Source organism: Podarcis melisellensis (genome assembly GCF_964234715.1).
Source record: "Podarcis melisellensis genome assembly, chromosome: 10".
NCBI classification, from domain to species: Eukaryota; Metazoa; Chordata; class Lepidosauria; order Squamata; family Lacertidae; genus Podarcis; species Podarcis melisellensis.
The window spans coordinates 3,028,910-3,045,329 of record NC_138542.1 but is presented as its reverse complement, the minus strand read 5'-3'; the positions used below and the strand labels follow the sequence as shown (position 1 = coordinate 3,045,329).

General features: G+C 42.7%; 1 protein-coding gene across 1 annotated transcript in view; it reads right to left on the bottom strand.

Moving 5' to 3' along the window:
* ELAPOR2 (endosome-lysosome associated apoptosis and autophagy regulator family member 2) overlaps positions 1 to 16,420 on the bottom strand; it is a 91,427-nt gene that overhangs the window by 15,178 nt on the left and 59,829 nt on the right. The window contains exons 6-15 of the mRNA XM_081927652.1: positions 15,259 to 15,364; positions 13,019 to 13,171; positions 11,616 to 11,704; positions 8,468 to 8,648; positions 7,014 to 7,142; positions 5,943 to 6,033; positions 5,091 to 5,193; positions 4,336 to 4,473; positions 3,215 to 3,478; positions 2,475 to 2,648 (exon numbers count right to left, since the gene is read on the bottom strand). Of these exons, the coding sequence (XP_081783778.1) occupies positions 2,475 to 2,648; positions 3,215 to 3,478; positions 4,336 to 4,473; positions 5,091 to 5,193; positions 5,943 to 6,033; positions 7,014 to 7,142; positions 8,468 to 8,648; positions 11,616 to 11,704; positions 13,019 to 13,171; positions 15,259 to 15,364 (1,428 nt within the window). The remainder of the gene's footprint in view (positions 1 to 2,474; positions 2,649 to 3,214; positions 3,479 to 4,335; positions 4,474 to 5,090; positions 5,194 to 5,942; positions 6,034 to 7,013; positions 7,143 to 8,467; positions 8,649 to 11,615; positions 11,705 to 13,018; positions 13,172 to 15,258; positions 15,365 to 16,420) is intronic.

The following is a 16,420-nucleotide window of genomic DNA, read 5'->3' as shown; positions in this document are numbered from 1 at the left end:
CAATGAACAATGTTGCTGACTTGCAGGGCATTGTGAATTGCTAGCTAAATGCAGTTTGGCCTCTAGATAATGATACACCAGCTCACTAAAACTTTAAAGTGAGAATTTGGTGAACAGAAGGGGTACCTTTCATGGATGGCATCAGCAAAATGGCTGGCATATTTCACCATGTAGTGTCAGACTGTGTAATTGCACCCTAATTATAGACCTCTTTAGTTTTCCCAATAAATCGATGTGGAAATATTTATTCATATTATTCAAATATAACGAAACTTCATACAATTTGCAGACACCCAGCACTTCACAGTAGCAGCAACAAAAAGTAATGCAGCTTAAATAGGGTAGCACAGAATATTCTCCAGGTTAAAGTTTCAGGATGCAAATATTTTGGGGGGGGGGGATTAATTCCTCCCAAAACATTTTGTGCAGACATTAATCTTTTAATTCCTATCTGATTCTTTGGTTCCTGCTCCCTCCCTCAGTTTTGGTTGCCTTTTTGTCATTGTCTACATGCCTGCTCTTATGGGATCACATCCTGAATGGGAGGACATGAAGGCGGTCCACAGCCAACCAGATCTGGTTATGTGATGATGCCATTGAAGGCAAATGGGGACATCTAAGAGTGGAAGAGATGCCTCCAAGGCCAATTGCATGGGTGATCCCAACAAATCCATAACCATGCCCATGCTACATAGCAAAGCATACCACCAAGAGGGAGAGTAACTCAGGCAACGCAAATGTTACTTTCTCAAGGAGTGGGAAACGGCACCTTTAACGCTGCTGGCAATCTTTGCAAAGAAATGAGCAGTTTTGCCTCAGCCCTAAATTAAGTAACTATGAGCAACCTTTGGGCATATGGTGTGGGCAACAAGAGTATATCCATATTAGCTACCCAGTGTGTACCCTTCCCCTCCCCCATACACTGTGCAATGCTTGCCCCGGCTTCCTCACGAGGAAAGCCCTCCCATCTGCTCCTGCTGCACTTTCAAGTAATATGATGAGCATCCCCTCAATGCCTTCATCCAAGTCATTTGTAAAGACGTTGAACAACAACAGGCCCAGGACAGAACCTTCAAGCTCCCCACCTGTCATTTTCTCCCAGCATGACCAGGAACCTAATGAGTACTTTGTGGGTTTGGTCAGTCAATCAGCTGCAAATCCACCTAACAGTTACCTCATTCAACCCACACTTTACCAGCTTCCTCACGAGACTATCATAGGGGGCTTTGTCAAAAGCCTTACCGAAATCAAGATGCACTACATCCACAGCATTTCCCTGATCCACCAAGTTTGTGGTGGATCAAAAAAAAGAAGACAGATTTTCGCATGCCTTATTTTTGGCATGGCATGCCTTATTTTTGAGAAACCCATACTGCATCTTAGTAATCATAGCATCCTTTTCTAAGTGCTCACAGGCCGATTGTTGAATTAAATGTTATAGGACCTTTTCTGGTATCATCAAGCTCACTGGTTGATAGTTACCTGAGTCTTCTTTCTTCCCCTTTTTAAAAATGGAGACAACATTTGCCCACCTTCAGTCCACAGAGACTTCACCTGTTCTCCCAAAATTCTCAAATATACACACTACTCCTGCTAAACAGCTATCTGGGCATCTTCTTCTACAGACTTGTGCTCTGACCTGGATAGAAGTATCAGCGCCATCACCATATCCCTTCCAGCTCAGTTAAACCCCCTCATCTGAGGTGGCCCATAAGCAACCAGAGGCTTCTCCTGCCCGGCATCTCCAACTGCTCCTGTTGCTTTAAGCCCCCCTAGTCCTTGGAGACAGAGGAGAGTCTAACAGCCAGAATCTCTCTGGGACCACCTCTTCCACCTCTCTGCTCTTCCCCCACCTCCTCTCCTTCTTCCTCTTGACTACCTGGACTCTTCCTCTCCTTCCACCCCCAGTTCCTGCCCCACAAATCGCTGGAATTGGGGGGGGAAGGGGGGTTCCTTGTTTTTAGACAGAAACAGCGTCATTGGGGGGGGGTCAGTAGTGTGATCTCCACCGTGAGAGTGAGCAGCAGACTTCTCTCAATTTACTCTTTCTCAAGGTGCGTGAATTAGAAAAAGAATCTCCCAAATGAAATGGGTTGTTGTTGTTGTTGTATCAGTTTCAGTAAAGTATTTTTAAATACATATAAATATATTATTCTACTAGTTTAGCAAGATGTACATATTATGTAGGAACTTTGTTCATGAATATATTAATTTATTATTATTTCAAAAGAGTGTTTTAAATAAATACATAAATATAAATGCATTATTAAAAATTCATCGCAAATTCAGGAGAGAAGGGGTGCAAAAGACCCCAGGAGGGGTGGGAGTGGCATTTCCCAATTTTTCAAGGCATGAGTACTGGCACCTCATTTTTTCCAGGAAAGGGACTGGCACTGGCACATGTGCCCTGGTCTGATGGCCTCCTCTTTTCACATGTGGGATGGAGCGCTAGCCTTAGAAAGGCAGGTGCTTACTTGGTTTCCACACAGGCTGATGTTGAAGAAGTGGAAGAATTTTGTTCCTTTCGCCGTAAAGCTTGGTCCGTTCATTAATGAGCCTCCTTTGCTCAGGTTGCTGAAGTCGTAAGTCCGGCTCTGGTTGTTCTTGACATATGAGAACAAGCAGTCACTGAAGCAGGCGGAATGGTCCTTAAGAAAGGAAAGCAAAATGAAAGTGAAGGCAAGTTTCAGATAATCAAATTGTAAACTCTGCACCAGAAGAAGCAAACCCACACAAATGGTCATTAGGATGTCATCAATCAAAAGCGCCCAGGAGGCAGGTCCACTATATTTGCTATGAGGGGCAATGTTACCTTTAAAATTCTGGAGTTTCCTGAAATTGTGCTCAACAAACTTGAGCATTTGGGGAACATTGAATCCCGTGGGGGAGGGGACTGCTCAAATATCTTCCCTACTGTAAAAGTACAATGAAGTTAAACAATGACAAATTTCATGTAAGACTTAGATGGCTTAGAGTGTAGACCTTTCAATAGCCATTCCCTTGAGAGCTAAATGCAAACTCCAAATTCAGAGCCAGAGAACTCTGATCACCAGATGATGGAACACGCCACCTGAGTTAACTATCTCACTTTTGCTCCACTTGTGAGCTTGTTGACCACTGCTTTAAAAAGTACTGAACAAGATGGACCATTGACTTGATTCGGGTTATCTTTGTCTGTTTTTAAACATCAAAACTACTGATGGCACCTGTCTACCTTGGTGCTTTGGCTGCCAGGCCCACAAGGGATACATGGTTCTTGGCTGTACATTTGATGAATTGACAGGTAGGTTTGAGGAGGACACTCCTTGCATTGGTTGGTTTCCTTGTCTATGTAGTGACCAGCAGGGCAGGGAATGCAGGAGGAGCCAGACTGTTCAGAACCAATGGCACAGGCACGGCACGATGAGGCAACACCATCGACTGCATTGGTCACAGTAATTGAGTAGATCTTTGCCACATCATTGATGAGCTTCCTGGTCTGGAAAGAGCAATGGGCAAAAATAACTCATACTGAGGGGACACACTACCATTTCCTCAAATACACCGCCTTTATTCTCTCACTGCTGATGCTAACCTTGCAAAACATATGAACCTTTAATAGCAAGACAGCAATGGAAAGCAAGGTAACTCAAGGAGCTCCTGGCAAGTTGAGTTAATCCAGGGGTGTTGACCTGGAGCATGGCCTACCACACTGTTGTAAGCCCCCTGAGCAGTACAGGGTACCTTTGGGCTTCCCCATAAATCAGTAAATCATTTTCAGGGATCACTAATAGGTTAGGAAGTGCATTTCTCAGCTGGATGATGAGCTGACCTCCCTGCCGCTGCTGCTGCTGATCTCCTTCTGCAATCTCATTTAAACTGGCAGCCCAGCACAATTTGCTGATCTTTGAAGTCAAAGAGGGACAGGAGGCTTTTATTTTATTTCTTAATTCCATTTATATTCAGCCCTTCCTCCAAGGAGTCCATACATTCTCCTTCCTTCTCTTTCGACACCCAATTCATGCTCACAACAACCCTGAGAGATAGGTTAGGATGGCAGAGAATGATTTGCTCAAGATCATCTAGAAATCTTCACCTCCCTGACTTCAGATACTTCTGTAGAGTCTTGACCTGTAGAAATGGATCTGTGGATAACAGGGACATGCGGGTTGGCAGAGTGTAGGACTGGAGCCCAAAGTTGGGGCACAATACCCATTGCACCCAAACTTCCCCTGGTGGCTTAGAATGTGGCAAGCCTCCCAAAACTGCCTAAAAAAAGTTTTGTTCCACAGCATTAGTGTTTTCTGAAACCTAATGAAATATGTTCATGTCCACTAAGATACCTGTGCTACTTACATCTTGGCCTTGATTTGTTCTCTGGAAAGCCCATGTGAATGTAAAAGAAGCGTTTTTGGAGATGATGTGAGCATACGACTGTTTCTCCTTAGTTCCACTCCATGATTCCACTACATTTGTGTTCTTTTTATTGATGTCCTAGAAGCAAAGGACATAAAGTAAACATACAGTGTCAATTAGCAGAACTTGGGCTATTCACTAAAGCAGACATGCCAACTTTCATCATTGTAGGTGTTTGTGCTACTGCTTTGGCCACAAGGAAGAGATCTTATACCAGATTTTCTCTTGTCAGGAACTTTTCACTCAGTTCTCTTCATCTTCTTTTCCTACATTATTCCACATACCTACTAGTAGCAATCTAGAATCCTGGTAACATGACACCATTGTGCTTGATTAAACTGCCCTATAAGTCATTAGCCCTTGGAAATGGTGTGGGAAAAACAGGAAAGAGATTTCCCATCCTTGGTATATGCCCAGGAACAAAAACCTCTGGAATTACTGGGCTCAGGGCTGTTTATGGTGTTTTCTAGTTTCATATGTTGTGATGAATTTGCTTACTTTATATGTTATCATAATTTAATGTTTGAACAGGATAGAGATAAAGTGTACAACAATGTGAATATCTCATTACAAAATTAAAAAATAATAATTTATATGTTATCGTGACCCACCTCGTAAAAAAGGTGGATATAAATCTATTCAGCAAATCTAAATAAATAAAGGCAAGTCAAAATGTTGAGCACGTTCTTGCTTACCACCATGAAATACAGCACACAATCTGCCGAACAGACAGTTTCAAACACGAACGCAATCCGTCCAAGTTCTGACCCCGTCGCCCCTGCTATTGAAGTCGGAGGCCTGTTCAACACAGAAGAAATGGCACAATTACAAGGTCCTTCCAAAGGTCCCTGCCAGAGTGAAACACCCAAATGAAGGCACAAGCCAGTTTCTCACACAAAAGTGCTGAAGAATAGCTCCTGTCCATTTTGCCTCACTTTGCAGGTTCTGTAAATGCTGGAAACAGACTTTCATTCTAAAAATGAAAGTTGGGGATGTGGGGACTACAGATCATCCAAGTGCAGGTGGAGGGAGGGGTATGCTCCCATGTCTTCCCTGCAGATACCCATGTGGATGTGGTACAAAGTTGAATCATAGAATCATAGAGTTGGAAGAGACCACAAGGGCCATCGAGTCCAACCCCCTGCCAAGCAGGAAACACCATCAGAGCACTCCTGACATATGGTTGTCAAGCCTCTGCTTAAAGAGTGGCCTTAAATGCTCCCCGACTTAAAATGTCAATGAAAGCAACGTGTTAGAAGATGATTCATTGGATCATGTTCCCTGGATGCCCTCAGAGGTCTCACATTCAAGTAAATGGGTGCACACTAATGAACTGATCAATTGTGTGTCCACCCTGCCCCATCGACACATGTCTCCAGCAGAAACTGTGTTTGTCTTTGAAGATCTGCTCCACGTGGCGTTTAGGACCTCAAATCCCATTTATAACTTTCTTCCTCATGTTGTCTAAGCACAAATCATTTGTGATAGAATATAACGTAAGAGAGGGGAAAGGTGAGGAATAGCATAGAAATTTAATGATTCCTTACTTAAATCCTGGTACATGAAGATTCACAATGAGATAATCGTTATCCGTCCCTCCTGCCCCACTTCGGATGTGGTCACCAGCTACTTCCCAGCCTGAACAAGAAAAAACCCCACGTAAATATAATCTTGCACGTTGGTTTATTAAAAAGTATACAAAAATCACAGCGGGGAGGGGGAATATCCAGATGCATCAACTGGTTAAACACAGATGAAATATATTTAGGCCAATTCAGTGCAATTAGATGCAACAAAGCTGGCTCAAGTCTACGGGAATCTACTGATTGTTTTATTCCAGCCTAAGGTACGTGTTTAAAATCAAAGAAAAGAAATCTGTGGCACAGTAGGAAAATAACTCAGGTATCCATAATTTCAAACAAACCATCTAACCAGTGGGCAAACGTTCATTTCTGTAATTTTATTGGATAAACCCACATTTCTTCAAGAAAACCTTAGTTACAATATTTGAAAGAAACAAGTAATCTTGCCTGTTGTTGATCTTTCTCAGAGCCAATATAAGCAAAATCCTCCTTGGACTCTCCTGCAGTGTTTCAGTGCCCCTGCCCCATTTAAAAAAACTCTATTTATGGAGAAAACTAGCAAGTCAGGGAAGAGGCTATACTGGAATGCTGTCCCTTGATATGCTACCTTTCTGTGGAGACAAAGTTTTTATGGAGTCCACAAACACACTTGCAGTCTGACTGATGCAACCCTGCCTGGTTGGTACCATGCATTATTTTCTGAATGTATACCTCTTTTCCATAGTTCCGACTGGAGCTGGTGGACCCTCCTTCAGTGACAAAGATAAACTGAACCAACAAATAAAAGTACTAATTTACAAATGCTGCTGATGAGCATGGGGGAAAACCAACAATAATGATATTTAGCTCTTATCCAGAGATTTTCCAAAGAGCCCAACATATCTCACCTCAACAACTTTTACCACAGCCTTTTAAAGGTTGGTCAGTATGACTATCTGTTTTTAGAAATGCCACAGGCATTCCCTTAACCCTCACATCAGCTCTTAAGAACATCCAAAGGAACAATAAGCTTGTGATGAAGGCAGACACGCTCACCATTCATCCCATCACATTTTGAATTTCCAACATTGAAACAAGAAGTCCTCATGTTGAAAGGGAGCACGTTCCACCATTTGTATTCCAGGCCCAGAGCAGGTTCTGTACCAGCAGGGCAGGCCTCGCAATCTACAAGGAGAAATGGGACAGGATGAGCCTACATGCAGAAAATCAGCCGGTTTCAGAATGAAACATTCTATTAGACGTGTTACGAATCAGGTAGAACTAGCCATTCTTGGGTGGTTCTCCGTGCTGGACTGTGGGGATCAGGGCAGAGTACGCCTCAGGATGATGGCTTCCTCCACATAAGAAATGTTGATATGGGGAGGAGGCATCCTAACTGAGAAGGCATCATGACTGGAGGAAAGTTAAAACCAAGCAGATCCATTGGGGAGGACAAAGTGGTGCTGGGAGGGCATTGAAGAAGCATGCTATTACAGCTGGGGCAGAGCGACACACTCTTTTGCATTGAGTGACACAGTGAATGGTGTCACAGGATACTGGTGCCCCAAGCACCAGCCTGTACAGCACCCTGTTGACGTTCTCGAGCCACAATATGTTTATGGGGCACAAATCCATTGTCAGGTTTGTTTTAAATTTACGTTTTTGCTTGCTCTCTGCTTATTTAATTTGATGCACAATTGTTGCTTTAAGCACTGCAAGCTGCCCTGAGATCTTTGGACATAGGACAATATTCTGAAATAAATAAATTATCCCGTGTATGGTAGCTTTAAAAAGAGTTGTACTGTATTAGGCAAGAAACAAAAATAAATAAATAATGGGTAGCCTATGACTTGCAGTATGTAAAAAGTGAACACACCCACAAAAGCCGTTCTACAATAAAAAGAAAGAAAGGAGGCTGTGTGTGGACAAGTTGCCTGGTGTTGGAGGAAGTCAGCCAAGGCAGAAGGCAGAGTTTAGTTTTTTGTAATAAAGCTGAAAGAGGTAACACGGCCCTTGGTGTTTGAGCCTTTTTTTCGTGGCGTCTGGTGAAATGGATCTTACAGACTTAAAGAATGAGATAATATCCCGCAAGATCCTGTGAAGCATAAATGACCATGCAATGAGTGCATAAGCCAAGGACAATGGTGCCTCTATATCATCTTCAAAAGGTGGGATAAAAATAATTCTCTCTCCCAAGCCAGGCAGGCCAGCAAGTGCCACAACAGTGGGCTGTGCCCAACAGGCCTGCTAAGCTGACAGCAAGGCTTCCGTCAGCAGAACAAGGAGAGAAACAGTTTTCTGGCATTTCCCCCTCCACTTCTCCCCCCACTTGAGAAAAATATCTGTTCCAAAGGGTTGGGGAACCATTTTGAGCAGATTTATTGGTGGGGAGCGTGGGCTGCAAGTGGGAGAGGGAATGATCTCTCCATTCCACCAGCAAAAATGTACCATCAGTTGAGCAACAGGGTGGGATACAACCTGGTCTTTTCAATGGGCTCAGGTTCTCATACCCCGAGTTCCATCAGAAAACATGCCCAGGGGGCAAGGAGTGCAGAAAGAGGAGCGGTTGTTGTAGAAACCAGGGTTGCAAGGGGGGCACTCCTTCCTCTCTCCAGAAGGAGGCAGCTTCACTGCTTCGGAAAGATCTTCCCTACAGACCTTAGGCTCTACCCATTTGTACATGAGCTGAGTCTGAAAGAAAGAGAGAAAATATGTGGAGTTAAGATAAGGAATATTTTACTCAGCTATTCACAGGACTGAACAATTCTTAGGAAAACAGAGAGGGGAGGGAGGAATGTGACCAAAGTCTGCCCTGCAGAAAACAAATGCCAGCAAACCAATGAACCCTTAGACAAGAGAGAAGTTCCCATCAGACAGTCACACAATTACTGTATCAACTTTGCAAAGTGGTCCCTTCTTGTTGACCTTTTCCCCATCCATCCCCTCCCAGGCCTACTCTGTCATCCTCCTATTGGCGGCATTCCTGCAGAACACCCACAGACTCTCCCTGTGAACTGGAGCCCTATGAAACCAGGGTTTCAGATCGCAGAGAGAGCTTACACATCATAATTAACTGTTTTAATGGGCTTGTTCCATTGCACAGTTCAACTGTGCATGTTTGTTTTAATGTTTGGATCGGATTGTTTTATTTATGCATGCTCATATTTTGTAATTGCTCTGGCGGATTGAGCAGCCAGACCAAGAGTGGGTCCAATAGTCAGGAAGGTGGTTTCTGCACGTGCTGTAGACGGAAGTGAGGTGTGGGGGGGGGGCTCATCCACCTGCAAAGGTGGCCCATCTAGGAGGAGGAAATGCTGATTATAAACCCCCACTGCTTTGTGAGACATCTTCAGGAGGGGAAAAGGCTAAGGAGTAAACCTTACAGCAATCTGGAGTCCTTAAGATGATTGGATGGCGCCTTGAACGCCTTTTCCCTGCAACTCCTGCAGCCAAGCTGGTGCCAAACGCCTTGCTCTGCTGTCCTTTGGTCTTGTCATCTGGGCAGCCCAGGACCTCCAGACAAGCTGCCCCGGCTTATGCCCCAGAGAGGTCACTTCAGTGCTGCTAACACAGCAGTTTGACTTCACCTCCAAAGGCATACTCCATTGTCTCTCAAGACAGAGGGATGCCAACAGTATTTTGTAATTGGTTTTATACCTGCAAACTGCTTAAAAGTCCGTTTAGTGAGTCAGCAGTATATTAATAAGATGATGATGATGATGATGATGATACAACACATGTTCAGTAGCCTTCCCTTCTGCACACACACCAGCAATGCATGAACAGCTTCCCCCTTTATGTGACTGTTAATCATAAATGTGTTCACACATTATGTTCAACAGGTATACAGTCATAGAATCATAGAGTTGGAAGAGACCACAAGGGCCATCGAGTCCAACCCCCTGCCAAGCAGGAAACACCATCAGAGCACTCCTGACATATGGTTGTCAAGCCTCTGCTTAAAGACCTCCAAAGAAGGAGACTCCACCACACTCCTTGGCAGCAAATTCCACTGTCAAACAGCTCTTACTGTCAGGAAGTTCTTCCTAATGTTTAGGTGGAATCTTCTGTACACACAACAGCTGGGCCATACAAATCAACAAGTGGACATGCTTTCACACAAATACTTGTATGTGTGTAGAGACAGAACAAAAAATATTCCTTCCAGTAGCACCTTAAAGACCAACTAAGTTAGTTCTTGGTATGAGCTTTTGTGTGCATGCACACTTCTTCAGATACACTTCAGATACACTTCAGTGTATCTGAAGAAGTGTGCATGCACACGAAAGCTCATACCAAGAACTAACTTAGTTGGTCTTTAAGGTGCTACTGGAAGGATTTTTTTTTGTTTTGACTATGGCAGACCAACACGGCTACCTATCTGTAACTGTGTGTAGAGACAGCTTGTTCAGTGTAATGTGTGAAGAAGCCCCATGCAAGGGAGAAATGACTGAATAGGGAGAGACAGCAGGATAATAACAAATTACAAATGTATTGCAAGTGCTTGCATTTTACATGGTGGAAAGATAACATGGATGGATGGCTGGGTGGATGGAGCATTTTGCTGCCCTTTAATGATAACCCGTTCTGCCTTGTGAGGGCGGCCCTCTCACGCTGCCTAGTCGTGGGACAGGATCCAGTATCATTTTTTGCATATTCTTAAGGCCTCTGCAAATTACTACCCAGTCCTGTCACTTATTCAACCATTATTTGTGGGTAGCCTTTTCAACAGAATTTCCTGTGATCTTACATAGTCCAATCTGAAATCCACTGAATGTTTTCCATTTATTTCAGTAGCTCAAGTGAGATCACACACCTGGGCAAATGTAATAAATGTGAACACAGCAAGGAAGAAAAGCATTTGCAAGGAGCCTTGTAAAAATGGAGTGAAGGGACAGAACCATATAGAGAATCTAGGCACTTAAACAGCTATGTGTCAAAAGAGCTTGTGCACAATAACCAATTATTCTTCTAACATTCGTATCTACATGAGTCCCTTTCTCTGACATAAGAGTAGAAAGCTTTCTTCTATGTAGTCATTCTATATTTCAGAGGGATAATTTCCCTCTTGCTTGAGTGAAAAGGTCAGGAAGAGAAAGCAGAAGGACTGTGAGTCTAATCAAAATAGGAGAGCCTTGGGGAGGGATTTGGATTTCACAGCTCAATTACACAGTGATCTGCAATTACAGCGGGTTACCTCAAGGTTCAATAGTAAATGCTCTTAATTCACAAGGTTGTTGCAGAGGTCACAGAGCACAATATCATATGACCTAAAACATGTTTCATAAATTCTATGAACTTAAATAGATGATTAACTTACAAAAACTCCCACAGTCTTGCCAAGAACATTGCAAATGCTTATCTTATGAGCAGCTGGCCAACAAATAGACTACAATTAATATCTCAAGTTTCCTTAAGCCAAGGATCAATATCTCAAGTTTCCTTAAGCCAAGGATCAAACTTAGGTCAAGGGAGCCAGTTCCACCTCCTCTCAGCTCCAGTCAGCCTGGCCATTGGCCTGCAATGGGGGGAGTTGCAGTCCAACAACACCTGGAGGGTACCATCTTGGCCGCCCTGTCTTGGGTGCAAACCACCAACACTTCAGTCCACACCATGGAAGACTCCCGTGGAAATGCTTTGGGAGGGTCTGCTACTCACTTTTCCATCTCGGTCACATGGTGTGTGGATTTGGAAAAAGTCTTTCTTTGAGCAAGGAGGACGTTCAATGCATTGGCTTGATCCTTCCTCTGAAAGCAGAACAGATACTTATAAACACAGAACCCAAAATATACTTTGCACAGAATCATAGAATTGTAGAAGGGACCCAAGGGTCATCTAGTCCAACCCCCTGCAATGCAGGAATATCAGCCGAAGCATCCATGACAGAGGGACACCCAACCTCTGCATAGATACCTCCAAGGAAGGAGAGTCCACAGCCCCCCGAGGGAGACTGTTCCACTGTTGAACAGCTCTTGCTGTCAGAAAGTTCTTCCAGATGTTGAATTGGAATCTCCTTTCTTGCAACTTGAAGCCGTTGGTTTGAGTTCATATCTCTTCTCAATCTCCTCTTTACCATGCTAAACATACAAAATTGCCTCAACCAGTCCCTTGATCATCTCGGTTGCCCTCCTCTGAACATGTTACAGCTTGTTGATATCCTTCTTAAACTGTGGTCCCCAGAACTGGACACAGGGCTTCTGACAGTAAGGGTTGCTAACAGTGGAACAGTCTCCCTTGGGGGGGGGGCTGTGGACTCTCCCTCCTTGGAGGTTTTCACGCAGAGGTTGGATGGTGTCTGTCATGGATGCTTCAGCTGAGATTCCTGCATTGCAATGGCTTGGACTAGATGACCCTCGGGGTCCCTTCCAAGTCTACACTTCTATGATTCTATGACTCCAGTTGTGGTCTGACCAAAGCAGAATAAAGCAAAACTGTTACTTCCCTTGATTTCTACTTCTGTTGATGCACCTTAGAACAGCATTTGGGTTTGTTCATTCGTTTGCTGCTGCTGCTGCTGCAGCACACTGTTGACTCATGTTACGCTTGTGGTCTACTGGGACCCTGAGATCCTGTTCACATGAGCCTGGGATTTTCTGAATGCAAGCCAGATGCTCTGCCACTGACCCACAGCCCTCCCCATTGTATATTCTATTGAGAGACAAGAGAGATCTGGATTCCCCAGACCAAACTGCATGCACAGAGAGGTGCCACGCCATTTGGAGGGGACAGCAGAGTCCAGCATTTTTGAACCAATCATCAAATCCTTTTCAAGGAGACCCTCTCTAGGAAAACTATTTGCAGTCCTCAACATGTCTTTGCTATCTTAGATTTAAGGGCAAATTCTCTTTAGAATCTCTCGACACCACTTCATCTATGAAGCAGCCCTTTCCACAACCTCCTCAGGACATATCACAGGACATTCTCATACAACATTTTGGGGCTGGAGGGGACAAAAATAACCACAAATCAGAATTGTACACATGGCTACAAAATCCTATTCTGACATGACAGTTTATGGTTAATTTGAACTGGACCCAGCCTTTCAGATCTCTCCACGATACCTGCATAATGTGTTTCTTCCTGGCACTTGGTGCATTCCTTGGCACCCTTTTCCGAGTAAGTATTCCTAGGACAGAGCTGGCAAGTGGAAGAGCCTGGGGTGTTGCTGAATGTGCCAGGTTTGCAGGGAAAGCATTCAGATGTATAGGCCACTCCTATAAAGCAAATGCAATTCAGCAAGTATAGAAGCAAAGGCTTCCCCCAAAGAACAGCATTAGACCCAATTCATTAGGCTCAGCATGACTTAAGGAAAGAAGGATCCAAACCCTGCATTCTTATCTTCACACTTCTTTAAAATTTTGTGATACACTACTTGGCTCAAAAAAACACAACAAAATGCATCTAAAAATGCATGTTTTCAGATAAAATATATCACAAAATACATATTTTGAAATAAAAATGTTAAATAAAAATGTTTCAATATGTGTACTATTTGCAGAAAGAAGACATGCAAAAGTAATATGAAGTCTGTTTTAAAAAAACTTATTCATTCACCCCTAATTGTCAATGATTGACTTTATCACACCTCTGGAATGTGTTGCTCTAGGATGCATGTTCCTAAATATATCCCAAACTATAGTGGAATCTCTCTGTTCCAAAGCCACTTGCCACAAGACAAGGAATGTGTGCCCGCATGGAAACCGAGAAAGGTGTGGCATATGAATTTCATTTTCATTTATTTTGTTCCATTTATGAGTTGCTTCTGATGACAATATCGCAAAGTGATATTTTCACTTCCAGGAGTACTCCCATGCTCCTGTAAATCCTAAAGCAAATCTTCTAGGTATACAGGTATATTGGTATATTGGTATCACTGCAAATCTAGTTATCCCCAACAGAGGTCAGCAGTCGTCCTGTAACTGAGGCATTCCAAAGGCATATTTTCTAAACTAAAGTCCAGTACAGATTGCGGTGAGAAAGAGGAATAACACAAAACAAGACAAATTTGCTGTATTATGTTCTCCCAACCTAAAGAAGCTTGTTGTGGAAAGGAAAGCGATACACAAAGTATGCAGCATGTACTTCCTTTAGTTTTTCCCTTTAAATTGAAAACCTCACTTTCTCATTGATGGTTTGCCCTGCCACTTAGTGGTGGTGGCGGTGCTTGTTAGTTAAGATTAGTTTGCTTGGGGCGGACGAATGGCAAGAGAGCAACAGCTACTTCCTTCTTCAGCGACTGGGGCATGGGAGAAATGTAGATAATGCACTGGGAGGGGCAGGGAGTTCACACGCTGGTGAAGTAACCACACCCACCCTGGTGGATCTAGAAGGATCTAGAATCAATCTAGATTTAAAGCAGCACATTGAGCATGAACATGAATCATTCAAGACTGGGAGAAAATACAGTTTTTGTGCTGCAAATAGATTAGTGTGTACGCTGCTCAAATCCCCCCTCCCCGGTTGTCTAAGAAGAAATCTATAAGCTTCTGCTGGGGTGGGTGACACTTATGTCAGAAAGGGATTACTGTACTGTTCGCTTGCTTTTCAGAGCAGCATATTGTATGGATGTTTTGTCAGGGAATAGGTTTTGTGAAGTACATAGGCCCCCAGAAACATTCTGGGACATTCTAATGTTTAAAAGTTTCTCAGATCTTCTCAAAGGCAGAGAAAGCACAGGTGTTCTTTTCCTGCTGGGCTATCTCTAAACTTCAAGGCCTTTCGCTCCAGAGACACACTGTCTGCCCAGGGGACTCTGTTCTTCTCTTTCTCTCTTTTTCTCCTACTGCTATTCTGTTTTTGCATTTATATTTGTTTAGTTTGGTTTGTTTTTTACTGCTGGAAACTGGATTTGCTCTAAATGAGCTAAGTTTTGCCTTGCTAGGGAGCTAGCAACCAACTTTATGCCATAGTAAATCTCTACTAAAGACATTTCCTGCTCTCTGTGTCTTTTTGGAATTCAAGTGTTGCCAAAGTTCTGCTACTCTGCTGAATGAACAAGAAGGGGCGTCCCGAGTCTTAGGGCACTGGTTCTTGACATGTTTTACTAAACCTTTGTACGTTTGAGAGTAATCCCACCAAACCCAGTGGAGTTTCCTTCTGAGTAGACTTGCATAGAATTGGGAATTGTAATATGTGGCAGCCATGGTGAATATTTGTGTGATAAAGCCTTTTTTCTGGATTAGTAGATCCAGAACACTGTGTCTCTGGCTCTGCCCACCATCAGCAGACTGCCCCTGACAGTTTGTTCCTGGGGCATGTGGCCCCCGACAGAGAGAAAAGGTTGCCAACTCCTGCTTTGTACCTTCAATGGTGATGTTTTTCAGGAGGACAGGCTTCACCACCTGAGAACTCATAAGGATTCCTGTTGTTCTCCAGTATAATACATTAGTGCCAGATTTCAACGTTACCTGAGAAGAGACACACACAAAAACACACACAAAAAGGTCATTCAAACCTCACCCTGATATGAACATGATATAGACTTCTGCGTACAAGGGTATGGGTAGACTCACAGTCGGGAGCTGCCCTTGAGCACACAATGGCCTGACCCAGCACTTCCTAGAACAGATATTAAGAGAGGAACTAAACTATCAGAAAGTCAACAAGCAAGGCCTTCCTGGATTATTTCACTTCAAATGGCAAATAAAACCATTGCACATCTTATTTTTATTCAGGCCTGTGGGGGATCGATGGTAGAGATAGATAGATAGATGATAGATGATGATGGATAGAGATGATAGATAGATAGATAGATAGATAGATAGATAGATAGATAGATGATAGATAGATAGATAGATATAGAGATGATAGATGATAGATAGATAGATAGATAGATAGATAGATAGATAGATAGATAGATAGATAGATGATAGATAGATGATAGATAGATGATAGATAGATGATAGATAGATAGATAGATAGATAGATAGATAGATAGATAGATAGATAGATGATAGATAGATAGATATAGATATAGATATAGATAGAGATAGAGATAGATAGATGATAGATAGATAGATTGATAGATGATAGATGATAGATAGATAGATAGATAGATGATAGATAGATAGATAGATAGATTAGATAGATAGATAGATAGATGATAGATAGATAGATAGATAGATAGATAGATAGATAGATGATAGATAGATAGATAGATAGATAGATAGATAGATAGATAGATAGAGATAGATAGATAGATAGATAGATAGATAGATGATAGATAGAGATAGAGATAGAGATAGAGATAGATAGATAGATAGATGATAGATGATAGATAGATAGATAGATAGATAGATAGATAGATAGATAGATAGATAGATGATAGATAGATATAGATAGATAGATAGATAGATGATAGATAGATAGATAGATAGATAGATATAGATAGATAAATGATAGAGATGATAGATAGATGATAGATAGATGATAGATAGATAGATAGATAGATAGATAGATAGATA